Raw genomic sequence first — 20287 nt, forward strand, 5'->3', positions numbered from 1 at the left:
ACTTATATCTTGTAGTCACTTTGTTATTAAACCTGCCATTGTATTAGTAAAGGTAAGTAGCTGACTATAATATAGGTGATTTGGAAGGCAGCCTGTTGTCCAAGGCTTCTAGGGTTCCTATGGCCATCAATACCAACCTCCAGCATTGAAATCCTCGTACAAGTGTTCTTGCTCATAAACAAGAGCACTCAGGTCCTTTATAGGTCCTCTAAAGGTACTTTTTTTTTTCGGTCTCACTCTATGCATGGACACCCAATGATGAGATTACTCTTACACTGTTTATAGGGTTCATGCCATAGCTTTTGGGGATAATCTTGCTCTGTTTATTACACATTGGGGCTCATTTACTAAGGGTCCGAATCGCGCTTTTCCGCCGTGTTTCACGAATATTTCTGATTTGCGCCAAATTGCCCCGGGATTTTGGCACACGTGTACGGATTGTGGCGCATCGTCGTTGGAAAACCCAACGGATTCGGAAAAAATGCTGAATTTTTTTTTTAAAATTGTGTCGCAAGAATAGCACTCACGTACACCGGAACGAAGAAGGTGAACTCCGGCGGACTTCAGCGCAGCAGCGACACCTAGTGGACATCAGGCACACGTCCTTAGTGAATCCCGGCAGAACCTGAATCAACGTCAGACAACGCGCCGCGGGATCACGAATGGACCGTGTAAGTAAATGTGCCCCATTGTTTAAAGCTGGTTTTGGCTAAAGAGCTGCTCTGGCCCTGTTTATTGGATCCATAGCACCAATATGGAGGGTTCAGTTGTCTGGTAATGTGTGTATGACACACTATGCTTGTGCATCAAGCGTAACATCTGTGGGAAGAAAAGTTGCCAAAAATAATATTTTTCATACATAGACGTTGACATACACATATCCCATAGCTATGCATTACACACATCATAGATTACATGAGTTATGTGTCCATCACTTTTCATCTTTTGTGTGTTTTTTTCACCATTTTTTGGTCTCCGTACAGTGATCTGTCAAGAACAGATTTATTCCTGCTGTTGCTGAGCCAGTCAGCTGGAAGTAGACTGTACTGATCCCCCCGCACTCGCCCCAACTCAGTCCCAGACCAAACCCTCTGTTGCCTCTGAAAGATGAGAACATTTGGCTTGAAATGGAAGGATAGTTGGCAGCTCTGACTCTCAGCCTGGATTTTTAACGAAAGTGAGAGAAAGAGAGGAGTTACAGGGAAACTTAGAGAGAGGATGATGAGGCAGGAACTTCACTAGTCCATCTAGGCAGTACCCTCTACCATACCATCTCTAGATAGCATCACCTCAACCTACAGAAAGGGCTAAACAAGCCGGCGTGGGAGACACAACATTTAGAGATCAGTGGATGAAATAAGGGAAATGCAGAATTAAACAATCTGGGGAATTATGCAAAGTATTTAGGGCTCAGTTAACAGCTGCTCATAGAGGAATCACAGACATCTCTGTACTCTTTGCCTATTGCTGAAACATCTAATGGACGGTCAGAGAGATGCGGACGACGGCAGCCGAGGAGGCAGATTCACCTGGCCCCTGCTCGGATTATTCGCTGCCCTGGTACTGATGGGAGGATTATTCACTGCTTCATCACTAAAGTCATGGAAGACCCAGGTAAGAGTCAGACCCAGGGCTATGGTATAATGAAAAATTATACAATTTGCCTTTCTGGATCAATTCCTCAGAGTATACAAGATCTCTGCTTGCTGACATCCCTTTGGAGATTTTATTTTGTACTCTTGGTTATAAAAATCTCTGTGTTGGTGCATGGCTTATTATGCCAAGTATCTCTTGATATGACTGCGTCCACAGATGGCGCGCTATTCATATTGACTGCTAATACCAGTTAGCACGTGGTCATAAACACTGAGGCTGTGTTCACACGTGGCATTTATTTTGCAATGCAATACAACAGCTAAGGAATGGAGATTTGCATGATAACACTGCTGTTCACATTTGTGTTTACAAAACACAACCATTATTACAATGTTAACACATACATTAACATTGCAATAACAAAACACATATGTTAACACATGTGTTGACATTGCATTTTGTAATTAGGCAAATTTCCTCTCCTGTAAATGCCATGTGTGAACACTGCCTGAAACTGGTCTTGACTTTAGTCAGTTACTAAATGCACTGAGCTGCACATAGGCTATGTATCAGCCGCATCGCAAATGAGCGATATAGTAAATTATTTTTTAAAAATAATGAGAAAAAAATGATTCTTATTTCGTATTATTCTTTTTTCTTATGCAATAACCAGTATGGGTGCGTTCACATGTTCAGTTTTTCAGATGTTGCTTTCAAAGCCAGAAGCAGGTGTGGATAATAATGGCTGAGAACATATCATTGAGAAATTACTTTTTTTCACTCCACTCCTGGTTTGGACATCGGAAACTGTATCTGAAAAACTGAATGTGTGAATGCATCCGAAGAGGGAGAACAGCTGTAGTAAAGTAAATGTCTGCAGCTGCTCTCCCTGATACTAACAGAAAAATTATATTATTTCTGACGCCTTTGTACTGAAATGCAAGGAGCAGAGGGACTATCACAACGTGCTGATGACCCCCACTGCAACCCATCTGTTCCTTGTCCCATGATGAGAATTGCTGTAGCTGTTATAGAGCAGGAGGAGCTGAGTAGATTCCACATAGGGTCCTATCTGCAGGCAGCGTGTTACAGAGCAGGAGGAGCTGAATAGATTGCACATAGTGTCCTATCTGCAGGCAGCATGTTATAGAGCAGGAGGAGCTGAATAGATTGACTGAGCAGCTAATGGGGGTGATGTATCGTTTTTTTTTGTCTACGTGTAGTGTTGTTTTGGTGCAGTTGTGGTTGCGCCAAATTTATTATTTGCATAGACAGACACAGACCCTGCTTGTGCAACCACAACTGCACCAAAACAATGATGCATACATCACCCCCATTAGCTGCAGGTAGGACAATTTGTTAATTCTGCCCAGATTCTACTGCTGGCAGATATCACTGTATGTACAATCTGCACAACTGCCCTTATTGTATACAAATCTGCTTGCAGATGGGACACTGAGTACAATCTATTCAGCTCCTCCTGCTCTATAGCATGCTGCCTGCAGATGGGACACTATGTACAATCTATTCAGCTCCTCCTGCTCTAGAACATGCTGCCTGCAGATGGGACACTATGTACAATCTATTCAGCTCCTCCTGCTCTATAACATGCTGCCTGCAGATAGGACACTATGTACAATCTATTCAGCTCCTCCTGCTCTAGAACATGCTGCCTGCAGATGGGACACTATGTACAATCTATTCAGCTCCTCCTGCTCTATAACATGCTGCCTGCAGATAGGACACTATGTACAATCTATTCAGCTCCTCCTGCTCTGTAACACGCTACCTGCAGATAGGACACTATGTAGAATCTACTCAGCTCCTCCTGCTCTATAACAGCTACAGCAATTCTCATCATGGGACAAGGAACATATGGGTTGCAGCGGGGGTCATCAGCACGTTGTGATAGTCCCTCTGCTCCTTGCATTTCAGTACAAAGGCGTCAGAAATAATATAATTTTTCTGTGAGTATCAGGGAGAGCAGCTGCAGACATTTACTTTACCACAGCTGTTCTCCCTCTTCGGATGCATTCACACATTCAGTTTTTCAGATGCAGTTTCCGATGTCCAAACCAGAAGTGGAGTGAAAAAAAGTAATTTCTCAATGATATGTCCTCAGCCATTATTATCCACACCTGCTTCTGGCTTTGAAAGCAACATCTGAAAAACTGAACATGTGAACGCACCCATACTAGTGTTGTTGCTGGTTGTAACTGCTCAACATAATGCAGCTGACTATACCCTAGCATACAAGAAATGATTGTGGACCCCAAAAGTTATTGCATAAGAAAAAAAATAAGAATAATTTTTTTCTTATTATTTTTTAAAAATTATTTACATATCTCTCATGTGCAATGCAGCTGATACATAGCCTATGTGCAGGTCAGTGCATTTAGTAACTGACTAAAGTCAAGACCAGTTTCAGGCTGTGTTCACACATGGCATTTACAATTTAGTTTTGAAACGCAATACAACAGCTGAGGAGAGGAAATTCCTGCTCTTCTTAGTGAGCTGGCTCACTCGGTGCCATTCACTAAGAAGAGCCGGCTCTTCTGGCTCCTGAACGTCTCCCTATTAAATACATAATAGGGAGCCGCAGGCCAGTCAATAACTCCACAACACTCCACTTTTAACCCAATTGTATCAGGTTAAAGGGGGTGTGGTGAGCCAGTTAGGGGTGGGGTTAAGTGAGTCTTTGGCTCACTGATGGGAGCCCGGCTCAGGTCGGTCACAAAAAAGATCCGGCTCTTAGAGCCGACTCATTCACGAACGACACATCACTACCTCCTGCAGACAGTTCACTTATTTTCTCAGCCCCACTCTTCTCAGCTCTATGACATGCTTCCTGTAGACAGGACAATTTGTACGGTTTGCTCAACTCCCCCTGCTCTATAAGGCCCAAACGCACATGTGTTTCCGGAGAAACGGATGCGATCGGCTTAATCGCATGCGTTTCCCTGGAAACTCATGTGCGTTAAGGCCGAGGACCTCCCCCTGTGCGCTAGCGTCGCGTTATGATGGACGCCTAGCGGTACGTGTGACCGCGGCCTTATAGAGCAGGGGGAGTTGAGCAAACCGTACAAATTGTCCTGTCTACAGGAAGCATGTCATAACACGCTGCTTGCAGATAGGACACTATGTACAATCTATTCAGATCTTCTAGCTCTATAACACTTTGCCTCCATATTGGAAACTATGTACAATCTGCTCAACTCTGCTCTTTAATATTCTGCCTGCACATAGCACTCTATGCACAACCTGCATGAAATTAGCATCCAAGAGCAGCACCCAGGCCCTCAGAGACCATCATGCTGCATAAGAAGACACCAGTATCATACACGGGCTATGACTCTGTTACATACCTTATACTGAAAACCATAAGCTTTAAATTATTTAGCAATAGAATAACTACACAATGGGGCTCATTTACTTACCCGGTCCATTCTCGATCCCGCGACGCGTTGTCCGCCGTTGATTCGGAGCTTGCCGGAATTTACTAAGGTCTTGCGCCCAATATCCACTAAGTGTCGTTGCTGCGCTAAAGTCCACCGGAGTTCACCTTCTTCGCCGCGGTGTATGTGAGTGCTATTCTTGCACACAAATTTTTTTTTAAATTCTGCAGTTTTTCCGAATCCATTGGGTTTTCCGACGGCAAAGGCCCCCCCCCCCCCCTGATTTCTGTCGCGTGAAAGATAGCGCAAAATCCCGGGGCAATTCGGCGCAAACCGGAAATATTCGGGAAACCAACGAAAATGCGCGATTCGGACCCTTAGTAAATGAGTCCCAATGAGGAGATTGAGGGGGAAATACCCCATATATACCCTGCATACATAGTGGTGGCTGGAAATATCTTTTTAGTGGATGTATTTTTTGCAATGTTACCATCACATAAGAAAGTCCAAAGTTGCAGCTGAAAAACTAATTTTTGGGGTTGGACGTGTGCCCTCATGTTGCCTTTGCTGGCAATGTTACTAGCATCAGGTGCTGCCGAGCATAGACTGCAATATCACTGACTGTTCAGTTACAGGAACACACAGATCTCTCTTTAGGAACAGTTCCACACATATTGAGACCATTAATTTTATATAATCACTTCAAGAGCCCTGACCTGCTTTAAAATCTCTGAGAGACCGTAACAACGTGGGAGTAGTGCTATACCTCGTAGTAAAACTGTATCACTCTTTTTATTACGTTGTTGATCTACATACATGTGACTGGGCTACTTGTCATGATTGACTACGATGTATATAAAGTTACTTAGCAGGTTATTTAAAGGGGATTAAACAAAAGGAGAAATAGCGCTACTCATGGTCCGGCCTCAGTTAATCTAATTATAGGAACTTCTAATGGATGACATTACAGAACAATAGATTGTATGTTAATATTAATGAAACAAAGTTCCATCCAATAATTCACAACAGCCCTATGACGTATTATACATGCACTGTATGGCGGTTACTGAAGCTTGTCGGGCAATTAGGCGGTATTAGAGGGGATCTGCCATCTGTTCCCACGCAGCCAATTACGTATCCTACTTGTAAGAGAAATCCCAGCTGGATGAGACGGAGCTGTCCATGATATGTTTACCTTGGTAGATATTGCAGAGCTGAAGACTTGTGTCAGGCTGAGTGTCCCCATAAGGGACTGCAATTATGACTTATTAAAGTCTAGAAAAAAGAAAGAGAGACGATTGCTTGACAGGCGCGGTAATACTCATGCCAGGAAAATCACGTAATCACTTCCGTTGCATCAGTTCGTTGCGTTGACGTATAATAAGGGGACAAGCAAAAGGGAACACTGCTTTCAAAGTTTGACTTTCAGGCTCCGTATCTCACCATCCACTACAGCTTTCAATGTGAGACAAAGGGCTCTTTCTTCAGTTGCGCACCTATTGCGTTTTGTCCCCGTTGTGTCTCCATTTTGTCTCTGTGTCTGCAAAAAAAAAAAGAAGATTTAACATAGCTTTGAAAACATCATTCCCGGATTTTCAGCCTCGTCAGTGAAAAAAAAAACGATATCAAGTAGGGAAAAGTCTCTGGCGGGCACAGCCCCAACCATACCGTCCGACAGTCCAGCGCGTAGCCCAACTATCCAGGGGCAGGGGTGATCACGGCAGGACTTGATCGGCTTGAGAAAGCGCCACAGTGCGTGAAACGACCCCGTTGCCGGAACCTGTCTGTTTACCCCCCTGCATGCTTCCAATAAAGGATGCTTTTCATGTTTTTGGAACCGGTGAGTGCCGTCATCTTTCTCTATGTTAATGTAAAAAAAACCGATGTTTCTACTATTGTTTTTGACTTAGACCTCTATTGCCTTCCGTGATCTACAACCGTTACAAAAATATGTTTCTTTATTTTTTCCACGGACAACGGATCAGTGAAAATACAAACCAATGTGAAAACACCCATAGAAATCAATGGCTTTGTGCGGCATCCGTGAAAATCACTGAAACAGGGACACGAAAAACAACGGCAATGTGAAAGAGCCCGAACATAATAAAAATTATCTTTATTATATAGCGCCATCTGCAGCGGTTAGGGGACATATACTAATAAAATAAGACATTACAGACTACAAACGATCATATGGAACAACAGAAGTGAGGGCTCTTCTCTACACAATATATATATGCTCTACATAATATACCATATATACTCGAGTATAAGCCTAGCTTTTCAGCACAAAAAAATGTGCTGAAAACCCAAACTCGGCTTATACTCGAGTAAAGAAAATATAGGTTTTACCAGGTATTTGTGCTAAAATTAGGGGCCTTGGCTAATACTTTGGTCGGCTTATACTCGAGTATGTGCGGTACATATATAAATATACCAATTTATCTTGGCTATATGGTAGATAAATTTGACTTGCTATTATCTAGCATATGTTTAGTTATGCAGATTCTTCTCAAGAAACTGCATTGTTACTGTTTTCTCCTAATTGTAGGACAATTTTCTTCTTTTATACAAATTACAATCTGTTCTCACATTCCCTAATAGCTCAATGTGTTATTAAGTTTATTCTGAAGGAAAGGTCACTGGTTCAAATAGAGGAGCAACCATGAAGATGATTTCCTGATGGTGCATCCACACGTTCAGTTTTTTAGATGCAGCTTTTGATGTAGGATGAGGAGTACCACCTTTCAATTATTTGTCTCATCCACACGTAATTTTGGCTTCAAAAACTGCATCTGAAAAACTGAAGACTTGACTCCAATATTGTGATAGGAAGCATCCACTCATATGAAAAGGACCACACCGTTTTCCAGTACAACACCGTCTTGGAATTAGTGAATAAATGGTTCAATGACAATGCAAGTATATTTGCTGGATTTGCCTCCACACTGCCGGACCACGTGTCACGTGTGTAGAGTTGAAGAGAAAAAACATATTGGAATCCAAGTGAGATGACCAATATGCACCAACATTTGAATGTGTAGAAGAGACATGGGATCAGAATTTGAACAAGAGCATGCCCAGAAGGATTCAGGGAGCGTTGAAAGCCCAAGCCAAAAATTTTATGTAGATTGTAGAAGCAAAACAGTAACAATGCTGTTACGTGACAAGAATGTACATACTTGAGCACATGTATGATATAGCAAAGATGATTGTCTATAAAATGATAGCAGTCTCATGTTCAAAGATTCAGTGGATAGTAAAAGTCAAAAGTTCTAAATATTGTTACTCCATTCCTTGTCCCAGTACGTCATATACTGTATATGAACCTCTAGCTATAAGAAGAACTCACAGTAGCAGAGTAGAGAATAGCACACATACTGTACCTACTTGCCTCTTCTTATATGTTCTGGACATCAAGGGTAACAGGGCCACCTTACTCCCATTTAAAGTGAGCCCAAAATATTGGACATCCCATAAATGCCACCCATTAGATGTGCATTTAAACTGGACCTCCTTTTCACTAAGCACCTGCTCATAATATTGTAAAATGGCCTATGTAACTTGAAAAATATGCGTTTATTTCTCTTATTGCAACTTCCCATATTGTATATTAAAGGTAAGTGAGTACTGGTAACTTACCCATAAGTTGGCTGCCTGTCTTGGTGACCATCCTTCTAGTACATGTAGTGTAGTATAGCAACATCATATTCCGTAGCACTTTACAAATCACAGGGGACATATACAAATATAATATTACATTACTGAGTACAAACATTCATAGGAGTGAGGGCCCTGCTCACAAGAGCTTACAGTCTATGAGGATGAGCGGGTGCAACAAGAAGTATAAGAGCTTGAATAAAGGTCCAGCCATTCCTTATAAGGTAATGGAATAAAAATAATTTAATAATAATAGTAATAATAGTTCCTTTATTTATATAGTGCACACAGATTACGCAGTGCTGCACAGAGTTTGCCAAATCAGTCCCTGTCCCCAATGGGGCTCCCAATCTAATCAACATACCAGTATGTTTTGGAGTGTGGAGAGGAAACCGGAGGACCCAGAGGAAACCCACGAAAACACAGAGAGAACATAAAAAGTCTTTGCAGATGTTGACCTGTGACTTGAACCAGTGCTGCAAGGCTGTAGTGCTAACCATTATTCCACCATGCTGCTTGAACCAGTCATCAGCCACCATCTTATATACAGTCTAAGGTTAATGGGACTGCAGAGAAGCCTGGAGCTTGGTATTGGTATTGAGTGTTTGGCAGATAAAAAACAGGAGGAGAACACAGGATGGGTTTGTAAAGAGAGAGTTGAAGTTTCATGTAGTTAGGAAATGTGAAAAGCTTGCCTAAAGAGATGGTTTTTAAGAGTATGTTTAAAGCTTTGAAGGTTGGGTTTTAGTCCGGGGAAGGGCATTCCAGGGAATTGGTGCAGCTCGGGAGAAGTTCTGGAGACATGTGAGGAGTGTGAGGCTCGAATTAGAGAAGTGAAAATCTAAAATCACTGGCCGATCGATGTGCACAGGTTGTGGTGATAGACTGAGATGAGAGAGGAAAGGTCAGGAGGTGCCGCACTGTGCAGAGCTTTGTAGCTTATTAGTTTATGCTATATTTGGAATGACCAAACCAGTGCAGTGACTGGCACAGACTGGGGGCATCTATGTAATGTTTAGACTGAAAGAAGAGCCTGGTTGCTGCATTAAGAATAGATTCTAGAGGAGAGAGTTTAGTAAGTGGAAGACCAATCAGTAGGGAGTTACAGTAGTCTGGAGGAGAGTGAATCAGAGTGACAATGACCTTTTTAGAAGTTTCAATTGTAATAAAAAGGTAGATTCTAGAAATGTTTTTGAGATGCACGTGGAAAGAGTGAGCAAGAGATTGAATATACGGTGCAAAGGAGATGTCAGAGGCAAGCACAACCCCCAGGCATCGGGCCTCCTGCCTCAGGGTTATGGTGATACCAAAGATGGAAATAGGGGAGGTCAGGGTTGTGTCTATCGTGAAGTTTTGCATGTACATAACATTTCACTGAATCCCTAAGCAACACAGGTTTTAGGTTTAAGACTTGTCATGGGATTGGTTCTATTCTGGATGGTTAATAAAGCATGTTTATGGGGTGTTCATAGCACATATGTTGGACTGAATGTGTTTCCTGCTCTTTTGCTCTGAGCAGTTTTCCAGATATGAGGCTTTATGCTGAGTCACGATTTCCCGAAATGAAAATCTAGGCTTTGGCAAAGCTGTCCCAGCAAGTATGGGATGATTCCCAGGCCTGTTATGAATACAAGATATACTGGCTACATAAGAAGAAAGAAAAGTTACAATTAAAGAGGTTTTCCTGAATCTTTTACTATTAATAGCCTATCCATAGAGATGGTTTGTAGCAATTTACCGGTTGAGGTAGTGCATTGGCCCCATAAGGCCAACTACATTAACTCGAACTCTGCACATTTTAATAGGTTCTGATCACTGATTCCGACACAGGTGCCATTTTTCTCTTATCCCGGCCCATACCCAAACAATCAGTGGTTATAGTTTTAGCACCCATTGTGCAGAAAGGTTTGTCCTTAACAGTATATGACCTATAGCAGTGATGGCGAACCTTTTAGAGGCCGAGTGCCCAAACCCGCTTATTTATCGCAAAGTGCCAGCACAGAAATGTAATTTGTGATTTATACTCCCTGCTCTGTCACAGCTTTCATTGATACCAGCACCTGAGGACACCAATAAAGCAGAAAATAGTCCCAGGTACAGCTGTCACTTTAAAATAGCTCTGTGCACAGCAAGTCCTGGGCTGTCTGGGACTGCAGGAAGATACCTGGAGTCATCTCTGGTGATGGCCTGAGTGCCCACAGAAAGGGCTCTGAGTACCACCTGTGGCACCAGTGCCATAGGTTAGCCATCACTGACCTATAGGATTCGCTGTAAAAGAAATCTAGCCCACATGTTAATCCGTTCATCTTGCTTTAAAGCTCTTGTATGTAACATTTTAACTCTCTCTAAGGTAGACTCTGTGGGGGATCCAGTCCCGGTTCTTCGCTTGCCGTACCACCTGAGAGCGAAACGCTATACTCTGACACCAGGGCTGCTGAAATGGGACCATTACAATCTGACATACAGGTATGGGAGGAAACTTTTTATATGATTAGGAAACCTAACACCTGTCCTGTTAAGTACTCTTTTTTTAAATAAACAAACTTTATTATTTTAGTCAAGTTGCGTCAAATGTCGTTGGTGGTTATTCATCTTTTTTAGGTATCTTTAGCATCATCTGTGCCTTGAGCATTGGTCTACAACTAGAGAGTTATTGAGAGGTGTTAGAAGCATTCTTTCTTCATTCATATGTACATACATCCTATACCCAACCTTGAAATAAAGACCCACAAAAACTTACATTCCACTATATAAATACAGATTTATTTCCTCTGTTTTGACCATGGAGTAAATGCATATAGATTGCTTCCATTTTTACATAATTTATATCTATTAGACAGACAGAAATATAGAGGTGGCCTTAATTTGTTTTGTCTAATATTTTTCCAGAATTGTGTCATTTCCAAGAAATTTAATCAATGAGAGTGAAACAAGAAGGGGAATAGCAGCGGCGTTTCACATGTGGAGTGATGTGACACCCTTTCACTTCAAGGAGGTCCCGGCCGACCACGAAAGCGATCTGAAAATTGGTATGTTGAGAGCTTGAATTGTATTTCTCAGGGGGAAAACTCGTACACTGTGTTTTGCTAAGTAGAGGGCCTAAAGGGGAGTAGAATGACACAAAAAATGGAGATATCCAATGCAGTTTCCAGAGTCTTAAACATTATAAATCATCCACTGGGGATTCTGGGAAAGGAATATGCTTAGGACAAAGCAAAGCCGTAGTATGGGGTCGGCTCAGTTGAACCTGGATCAGGTTCTGTGTGGTTGCTGCTTCTCCTTCTGATGACACAGCTAGTAACGACCAATCAGAACACAGCAGTTTGCACATGTGACATGGTAGCGCTCAGGATTACTTGGTCAGTACTTAGTCAGCATTTAGAACTAATTAAAATCAATGCAAAAGAATTCCAAAAGCAGATTATGTATAGGTATAATATTTGGCCGATGATCACTAACAAATATACACTTGTTAAAAATGTTCCTTTCAGGGTTCTATGGTATAAATCATACGGATTGCTTGGAGTCTCGTATTCACTACTGCTTTGATGGGACGACCGGGGAGTTGGCTCATGCTTACTTTCCACAGACTGGAGAGATACATTTTGATGACAGTGAATACTGGATTGTGGGAAACACCAGATTCAGCTGGAAAAAAGGTATTGCTTCTGTATCTTTGTGTGGGGCCTTTAAGCTGTGAAGATTTCTCGGACAGACACCATTGATGTACAGGTAGAGTCAAAAGACACTTATTTCAGAAACAAAAGGGGAAATTACATATGTGATATCCCAGCATGCAATAAGTGAGACGGCCTATGGTTTAGGACCGGACCGCCATCTTGAAAGGTGCTATATTGGGTCAAGAGCAAATTTTTTAAGTTTGGGAAGGGGTTAAGTAAAATATCAAAGAAAAGTGGGATTGTCTCTGAAATCTATTGTATGACCTCTGCTGAAAAAGTTATGAACACCAATATCCTCCAAGGATTGTGATGTAGGGTTATGGGATTAGATCCAGCACATTCATCTCTGTGTTCTGCACCATAGACAGCACGTCACATAGCTGCGCATTACAACTTCAACTCTGCTTAGGTTTCATATGTTACATGACCACCGAGGAAAATTTACTCTTGATTCAATATGGCGACTTTCAAGATAGCAGCCATGTGCCAAACATTGCCTGAGGCAAAAGTCCATTACTTCCTGGGGTATCAAATAGGTCATTCCCCTTTAATTTCTGAAGAAAAGGGATTTTCCTACAAGCTTGTCTTCCAGCGAGAAGATATAAATAGTCATTTAGTGAAGACTGAAAATAAGATAAAGATGTCATATCCACGTGATGTTTTCCAGACAGGAAATATGGATTGCAGCTTCTTAGATTATTTAGTGTATTGTGAAATCTAGTCACAAGTCTTCTATTACCCTCTGAGGTCTGAAGAAGGATGTATTGGATAAGTCATGTCAGTCACATCATTAAAGCAAGACTTGCTCAAGACGGTCCATCCTAAAGCACATAGGTATCTCCCCAATTAACCTTCCCCATGCGTTTCAGCCAATAGCCTCATACCAATTCAATGTACTGTATGTCCTTCACTGAATATTGTGGAGATTACACATTACTCTTTACCTTGTCTACCGCCCAATTGTCAGCCACTCCATTGCTCTTGTGGCTAGCAAGACATAAATTGCCAAAAATAAATTTAGCGGAAGGTATCACAGTATATTGGTTCCCCTTCCAAAAACACCAGTTGCTGTAAAGAATCTTACAGGCAATGGTTCTTAAGAAAAGTATGCAATTTGTCTCTTTAGCGCCATCTGTAGGTGGCAATTCTATATATAAAATTTTGATAAACAAAAGACTTTAGGACTTATGATAAACCCCCAGAATCAAGGAAGTAAGAAATGTTGTTTTGTAAAATTGCCTAATGGACTGGATGTGAGTATTCCATTTTGGATAAATCAATCTTGAAAGGCAAAGGCTACAAATGTATGTTATTAAGGCGCAAATATTGTGTATTGATTTGAAATCCTCTAATTGTCACATGCTTCCTTGTAGGGGTATGGCTCACAGACCTGGTGCATATAGCTGCTCATGAAATCGGGCATGCCCTGGGATTAATGCATTCTCTCAACAGCAATGCCCTGATGCATATTAATGCCACACTAACTGGGAAAAAGACCATCTCCCAAGATGACATGTGGGGAATCTACAGTCTGTATGGTACGTACAAGATATACATGTTCTAAGAAAAACTTTATGAACCAGAGTGGATTAGGAAGAATATTCAGGTTTTTTTTCTTCTTGCAGGATGCAGAGACAGATACTTAGTATGTGCCAGCTGGGCACAAAAAGGATATTGCGACTCCAGGAGAAAACCTATGAAGAAGTATTGTCCATACAGCTGTGATTTCTGCTATGGTATCTATCCTAATATGTTTGTAACTAAGTTCTAAAATTTTACATTGCCTTCAATTAATGTAAAGTGATAAGAGGCAGCCCAAATAAGACCGTCTAGTTTTGACATTAGTAAAGATCCAGATAGGTAGACCTCCAATAAATATTAACCATTGGAAAGCATAGAAATTTCCTGGATGATAATATAGTAATGAACAAAAATGTAAATTAATAGTTATGTTGAATGATGAAATCTCCTCTTTTGAATCCTCTTCGGTCTGCTAAACTGCTTAGTCAACTGCTGAGAAAAAGCTATTGCAGGTCGAAACGTGTTTTCGGGCCACAATAAAAGCATCAATATTGCATTTCTTCTGGTGTTCCTGGATTTCTCCTGGAAGTATAATGTATCATTTATAATACTGGTCTACTATATAGCATACAGGCCCCCTAAAGCTCCTGGACCTGTGCCTATGACCTTGGCAGTGCTTAAGTTGGTACATAATAATTTACGATTTACCTAGCAGATATCCTGCACCTGACAGCTCTTTATTATTGTACACTTTAGACTTTCCATTCCCAACACGGATGCCAACGCCGATACCACCCAGAACCAAAGTACGATTAGTTCCAGAAGGCAGAAATATGACCTTCAGATGTGGAAAAAAGATTATCCATAAAAAAGGCAAAGTGTAGTAAGTATATTATATAACGCAGCTAATTTCTTGTATGAATAAGAAGTAACCAAATGTGGGAACTTTACATTCTCTTGCCCCAAACCAAAACAAACACTTCCTATAAATGAAGCTGGAACTAATTTTGGATTTTAGAGCAATGCCTACAGCTTCCTTTGTGTATGTCACACAAGAGCAGCTGCCCACCATGACACCATGAGGTCCTGCGTGGGAGTCCATGCCAGTTCAATGTTTCCTAATGTAGTCTGGTAGAACAAATAATAATAAAGGTAGTCCCTGGAGAAGATCTCCATGCAAATCACTTAATATTGATCATGTTTTTCTTTGCCTACAGCTGGTACAAAGACAACGAGCTCTTGGAATACTCATATCCCGGCTACCTGTTCCTCAATGATGACCACATGAGTATCATTGCCAATGCTATCAACGAAGGCCTCTATACCTGCATCGTAAAGAAGAGGGATCGGGTGCTGACAACCTACTCATGGAATATAAGAGTACAAATGTGACGAGTCAGTAGTTACATAGAATTTTGGAAACTTTTGACCAGTAGATTGGCTGACTGTATTTGCACACCACCGTTTCTTGACACTAGCCATTTGGCTACGTCGATAATCAACCTCTCAAGCTTGGTGATGATTCAATGCATTCGTTTACTGAGGGTAGTTTTACATTGTTGAGCTTTGCACATATTACCCCTTACTGAAAAAATTATGTTTGCTAGGCCGATACAAAACCCCTAACATGGGGTGGATTGATGAAATATTGTTGACATTGCCATAGACCAGATGCTTAGAGATCAACCCAAGAGACTCTGTGGGTTCCACTGCTTCATATGACGGTTGAAGAACTGCAAATTGTCTAGGGCTCCGGCAAAATAATGCAGAACAGAACGGAACTGTAGTCATGGGCAGGGTTTTTTTTTATGATGGTAGATGAGGTGGCCATGTAAAACACAACATTCCCAATCCTTTCTATGGGGGAACCAACATAAAGTGAACAGCGCTGCAAGGCTGTAGTGCTAACCACTGAGCTACCGTGCTGCCCAGACACTGTGGCTAAGTGGTTAGAAATACAGCCTTGTAGCTCTGGGGTCCTGGGTTCAAATCCCATCAAGAAACATCTGAAAAGAGTTTGTATGTTCTTTCCGTGTTTCCGTGGGTTTCCTCCCACACTCCAAAACATACTGGTAGGTTGATTAGATTGTGAGCCCCATTGGGGACAGGGACTGATTTGGCAAACTCTGCAGCACCGCGTCATCTGTGTGCGCTATATAAATAAAGGAGTTATTATAGGTGAAGATTTCCAACACATTGATAGTAGATCTTGTAGACATACTGTAAAATACCCCTTACTTGAAAATGCACAAGAGTTAGTAGGAGTTGATGGGGTTTACATAGCTTCAGCCTCCCAGAAAAATCGAAAGTCACTTTTGGGGACCCAAAATCTTAGTTATACGCACAGCTGGAGAGGATAGGATACATATCATAAAGGGTAAGAAGTATTATGGTGCTACATTGTCATATATTTTGCAGTGGAATGAGATACATTTAGGCTTTGCTGTTACAGTGGCAGATTTGTGAAAATGCGGCCTAATAAAAAATGTTTATACATAAATTTCAGGATTTATTGATTTTGTACAACTACTTCAAAAACAAATATATATACTCGAGTAGAAGCCTAGTTTTTCAGCACAAAAAAAAAGTGCTAAAAACCCAAACTCTCCTTATACTCGAGTAAAAAAAATAAAGGTTTTACCAGCTTTTTGTAGTAAAATTAGGGGCCTCGGCTTATAGTTGGGTCGGCTTATACTCAAGTATATACGGTAGATGATGGAGTGAACCGTGGCAGTATTCAGTGTGGATATCCCAGACTGAGTACATTGCAGGAAGTTGGACTCACAACAACAACAACAACAACAACAATCTGATGCGTAGGCCGGTTGCCTACGAGTAGGTCCACTGGACTGAGGAGAGGTAAGGGGCATGCAGATGATTTTTTTTTTTTTTGGAAAGAACTTGCCTGTGAGCATCCAGCCTTATATTCATTGCCTCGCCACAGGGCTACTGTCCAGTATTGTATTCCAGTTTTTAGTAACATATGAACAGACAACTATAATAAAGGGAGTGCTGCTCCCTGTACAGGTGTTTCCCAACCGCTGGGCCCACCCCAGTAATCCTGCACCCTCTCCTACAACTGCTCTATGACCTACTCCCGCTGTCACCCTTCCCACCGGGAGGCCCCGGAGAATTCACGTGTGCTCCAGTGGTCCCTGAAACAAACAGGGTGGGGACTACCAGTTTAGAAAACTTGGCTTGCATGGGGTCCATATTTTACAGATGGAACACACCTGTCCGACACGCACCTCACCTCAATGTCATACAACTTTATTTTATAATCTATAACAGCAAACATAACCATATCCCATGTGCTTCTACTAAAGGCCATATAGGAGCAGCTTCCTAAAATGTACAATATTCCATTGTGCATAGGTGTCAGCATTGGGGCCTTTGTAATGTTTAAAATACTTTACCTATAGAATTCTAACAGGAGAAAAAAAAACCCATGTCTTGCATTTTTTATATAACATTTTAAGTTTCTTAAAGTACAATTAATGTTATTAATGGATGTCCGATACCATCACAATGACACGGCCCAAGTACATGTCCTCTGGATTATCCAGGGAAACATTGGTGAGGCACTAAAAACCTCAACGCATTACAAACCTTTTATATATTTTCAGCTCTACACAAGAGGTTTAACAAAATGCAGAGTCAGCAATTAGTATCTATCCACAAGTTGTTTGCAGCTTTTGTTGCCGGTCCTGACAATACCCTGGTGTTACATATTTATGGCAGAGAGGAATAATTTGAATTAACATAAAGAGAGCTGAAAATAATGATGTTGCTTTCTCAGGAGTGGTGAAGAGTAAATCCCAACTACAACAGAATCCGTGGAAAAGTTCTTATTTTAATGGATGGAAAGAGAGGAATCCAATTAAAGAGGACATTTTACCACTTCCAAGTAACTCTATGCTCTTAGTTAGGTATTTAGTAAAAGTTTCATGTTAACAGTACATGATTGATGCGGCCGCCAGCATCACAGCCACTCCATTTAAGTGCACCCTTACTATGACCAAAAACTTAAAACATACCATGGATTCACCTGTGCTCAACATCGATAAACCATTTAACACAGCAACCCGTGTCTAGTTCATATCGGAACTTTACACAGAGTTTAAAATGGATTGAACGTTATTTTGTCTTAAAGGGAACCCGTCACCATGTAGCTCATTTTCACTAAAGACCGGTTGAAGAAGCCCATTACAACTTCTTTGCACATATGTCTCTCTGCCTTTTCTAAGCATGTGCATTCCAATATAATAGTGTATTATAACTTACCTTGCACCCTGACAAAATCCTATGTGTAGTCACAGGGGTTGGGCTTTGGATGCATTTCAAAACACAACATGTGACTTGTCTGTGCTGCAGACTGCTCAGCTCTCAGCCCCCACCTTTGTGCTCCTGTACAGCTCCCCCACTGATGTCAGCTCACCACACTGTGATCTCTGAAGGAGCAGGAGAGAGGAGCTGTACAGGAGCACAAAGGTGGGGGCCAATAGCTCAGCAGTCTGCAGCACAGAGAAGTCAAGTGTTGTTTTTTGAAATGGTTCCACACACCTGTGACCTGTCTTTAGTTAAAATGAGGTCCCTGGTGACAGATGCATTCATCAAGGTAAAGGGGTTGGTCCTGGAAAAGGAGCTTGTCGATAAATAGTGGTGTGAGGCGCAGCGATTTAGAAAAAAACAAAAAAAAAAAAAACCTGTTGAATAGCGGTGCTCAGCTTCAACACAGCATATAGAGTGCAAGACAGCATATATTATTGTAGGTAGAAAAGTAGCTCACCGGTATCATTCCAATTATTCCTGAGGAATCCTTCTCGAAACTTATTTCATTATAAGTGTGCCAATAGAGTTATAAAAGTTATGCTAATCAGTCAGATGCTCCAGCTTCCATCTCCACAGCATCAGAATTTATTCACCCCCCTCCTAACTCTTCTAGTCCCTGACATCCCCGCATTCTAACGGGCAGGACTGGAAGAGTGAGGGGAGCAATTATAAGACGAGACTGATTAGCATAATTTTTATAATGCTATATTGCTGAAATCGCAACTTACAGGGTTACAGTATATAAAAGGTTCCGAGAGGGAGAATTGCTCGGGAGCTTGTGAATACGACAATAGATGTCCTCCAAGTAAAAATCTAAAGCTGCCTCTAGTGTCCAAGAGGGAAGTAGAAAAAAAATGTCTTATTATTCTGCTATACTAAAAGGACATGTACCACCAGTTTAGTAATGGTAGATGTGTCCTAGTAAGAATAGTTCCTCTGGAGCTCTTTTATTATAACTCTATATCCTGCAATTGCAGAAATATAAAGTTATAAAAGTTATGCCAATTACATTGGGGCACTCTTGCCACCTCACCCGAGCGCCTCCAGGAGCCTAGTATTCCTAGTATCCTCATGAACTTCTGACTAGGACTCATCTACCATTACTAAACTGATGGGAGATGTCCTTTAAAGGAAACCTGTCACCACAGGACTCTTCTTACAAGGTGGACAGCTTACAATAGACATTAAACAGACATCAAACTTGTTCTTAAATATCCCACATATGAACTGGTTACAGAAATATTGTATGGCCAGCTCACCCATTGTAGTCCCAGGGGTTGTGCTTTTCAAAAGGATAACGTCCGGCTTCTAATTTGATTCCAGCATTTTGAGCTAGGATTTACTGGCTGCCCTGGAGCCTCCAGTACCATTGGCTGCCTTGGGGTCTGCTCATGATCAGCATTTGCCTGCTTTGGAGTCTCCAGTATTATTATTATCATCTGTGTTCTGCACTATTATCTGTATTCTGGGGTGCTGTACTGGGTGGCATTTTGTGCTGTACTATGTTGCTGGCCCCTTAAGGTTGAGTAGTTTGACAGTATGGCCCTTGGACCAATAAAGATTGCTCACACCTGGCCTAAATCCTTAGATCAGGAATAGAAAACACATTTAAAGGAAAATCCACTATTTAAAAAATATATCTATCGAATTAATACATATGTTAATGCAGCAAAGCAATGTGGGGGCCATTATTTTTGGCCAATTTTAGCAGTGATTGTATATTTTGGAGCAAGGCATTTAGCACACAAGTTGTACAAATGAGCATAAAAAAAAAATTACATTTCACATTCATGACGGGGTTTACAAGTTGATAGACTTTGCGTTTTTTTTGTGGTCAAATTATGCACCAAAAATTGTGCCAAAAAATTGTTGGGAAACTCGAAGTGCAGAAAAAGCACCGGGATTGAAGAGCTGCGGCCAAATTGAACGACTACAAATGAAAAAAGCAACCACCGCAAAAAAAAAAAAAAAAACCCTGCACAAAGCAGATAATAAATGCATCTGTGTATCAATGTAACAGCGCAACATAATCACCCCCCCCTATAGAAGATTGGAGTTAAATTTTCATTGCTGAAAGAAAATAAAATAACCAACTAAATACTA

The 20287-nt window shown here is 41.3% G+C and overlaps 1 protein-coding gene across 2 annotated transcripts; it reads left to right on the top strand.

The window, feature by feature from the left end:
- The first annotated feature begins 1082 nt into the window (after positions 1 to 1082).
- Positions 1083 to 16352, top strand: MMP23B (matrix metallopeptidase 23B). 2 transcript variants are annotated; one of them, XM_072156066.1, is made up of 8 exons: positions 1083 to 1614; positions 11006 to 11117; positions 11541 to 11680; positions 12143 to 12310; positions 13705 to 13869; positions 13957 to 14067; positions 14609 to 14735; positions 15070 to 16352. In XM_072156066.1, exons 1-8 carry the CDS (start codon positions 1602 to 1604, stop codon positions 15242 to 15244), a joined length of 1011 nt encoding a protein of 336 aa, XP_072012167.1. In that variant the 5' UTR covers positions 1083 to 1601; the 3' UTR covers positions 15245 to 16352. The 2 variants fall into 2 exon arrangements, with proteins under 2 accessions (XP_072012167.1, XP_072012166.1); XM_072156065.1 differs by having other exon boundaries at positions 1084 to 1614; positions 11002 to 11117.
- The last annotated feature ends 3935 nt before the right edge of the window (positions 16353 to 20287 follow it).

The sequence above is a fragment of the Engystomops pustulosus genome, chromosome 6, assembly GCF_040894005.1.
Source record: "Engystomops pustulosus chromosome 6, aEngPut4.maternal, whole genome shotgun sequence".
NCBI classification, from domain to species: domain Eukaryota; kingdom Metazoa; phylum Chordata; class Amphibia; order Anura; family Leptodactylidae; genus Engystomops; species Engystomops pustulosus.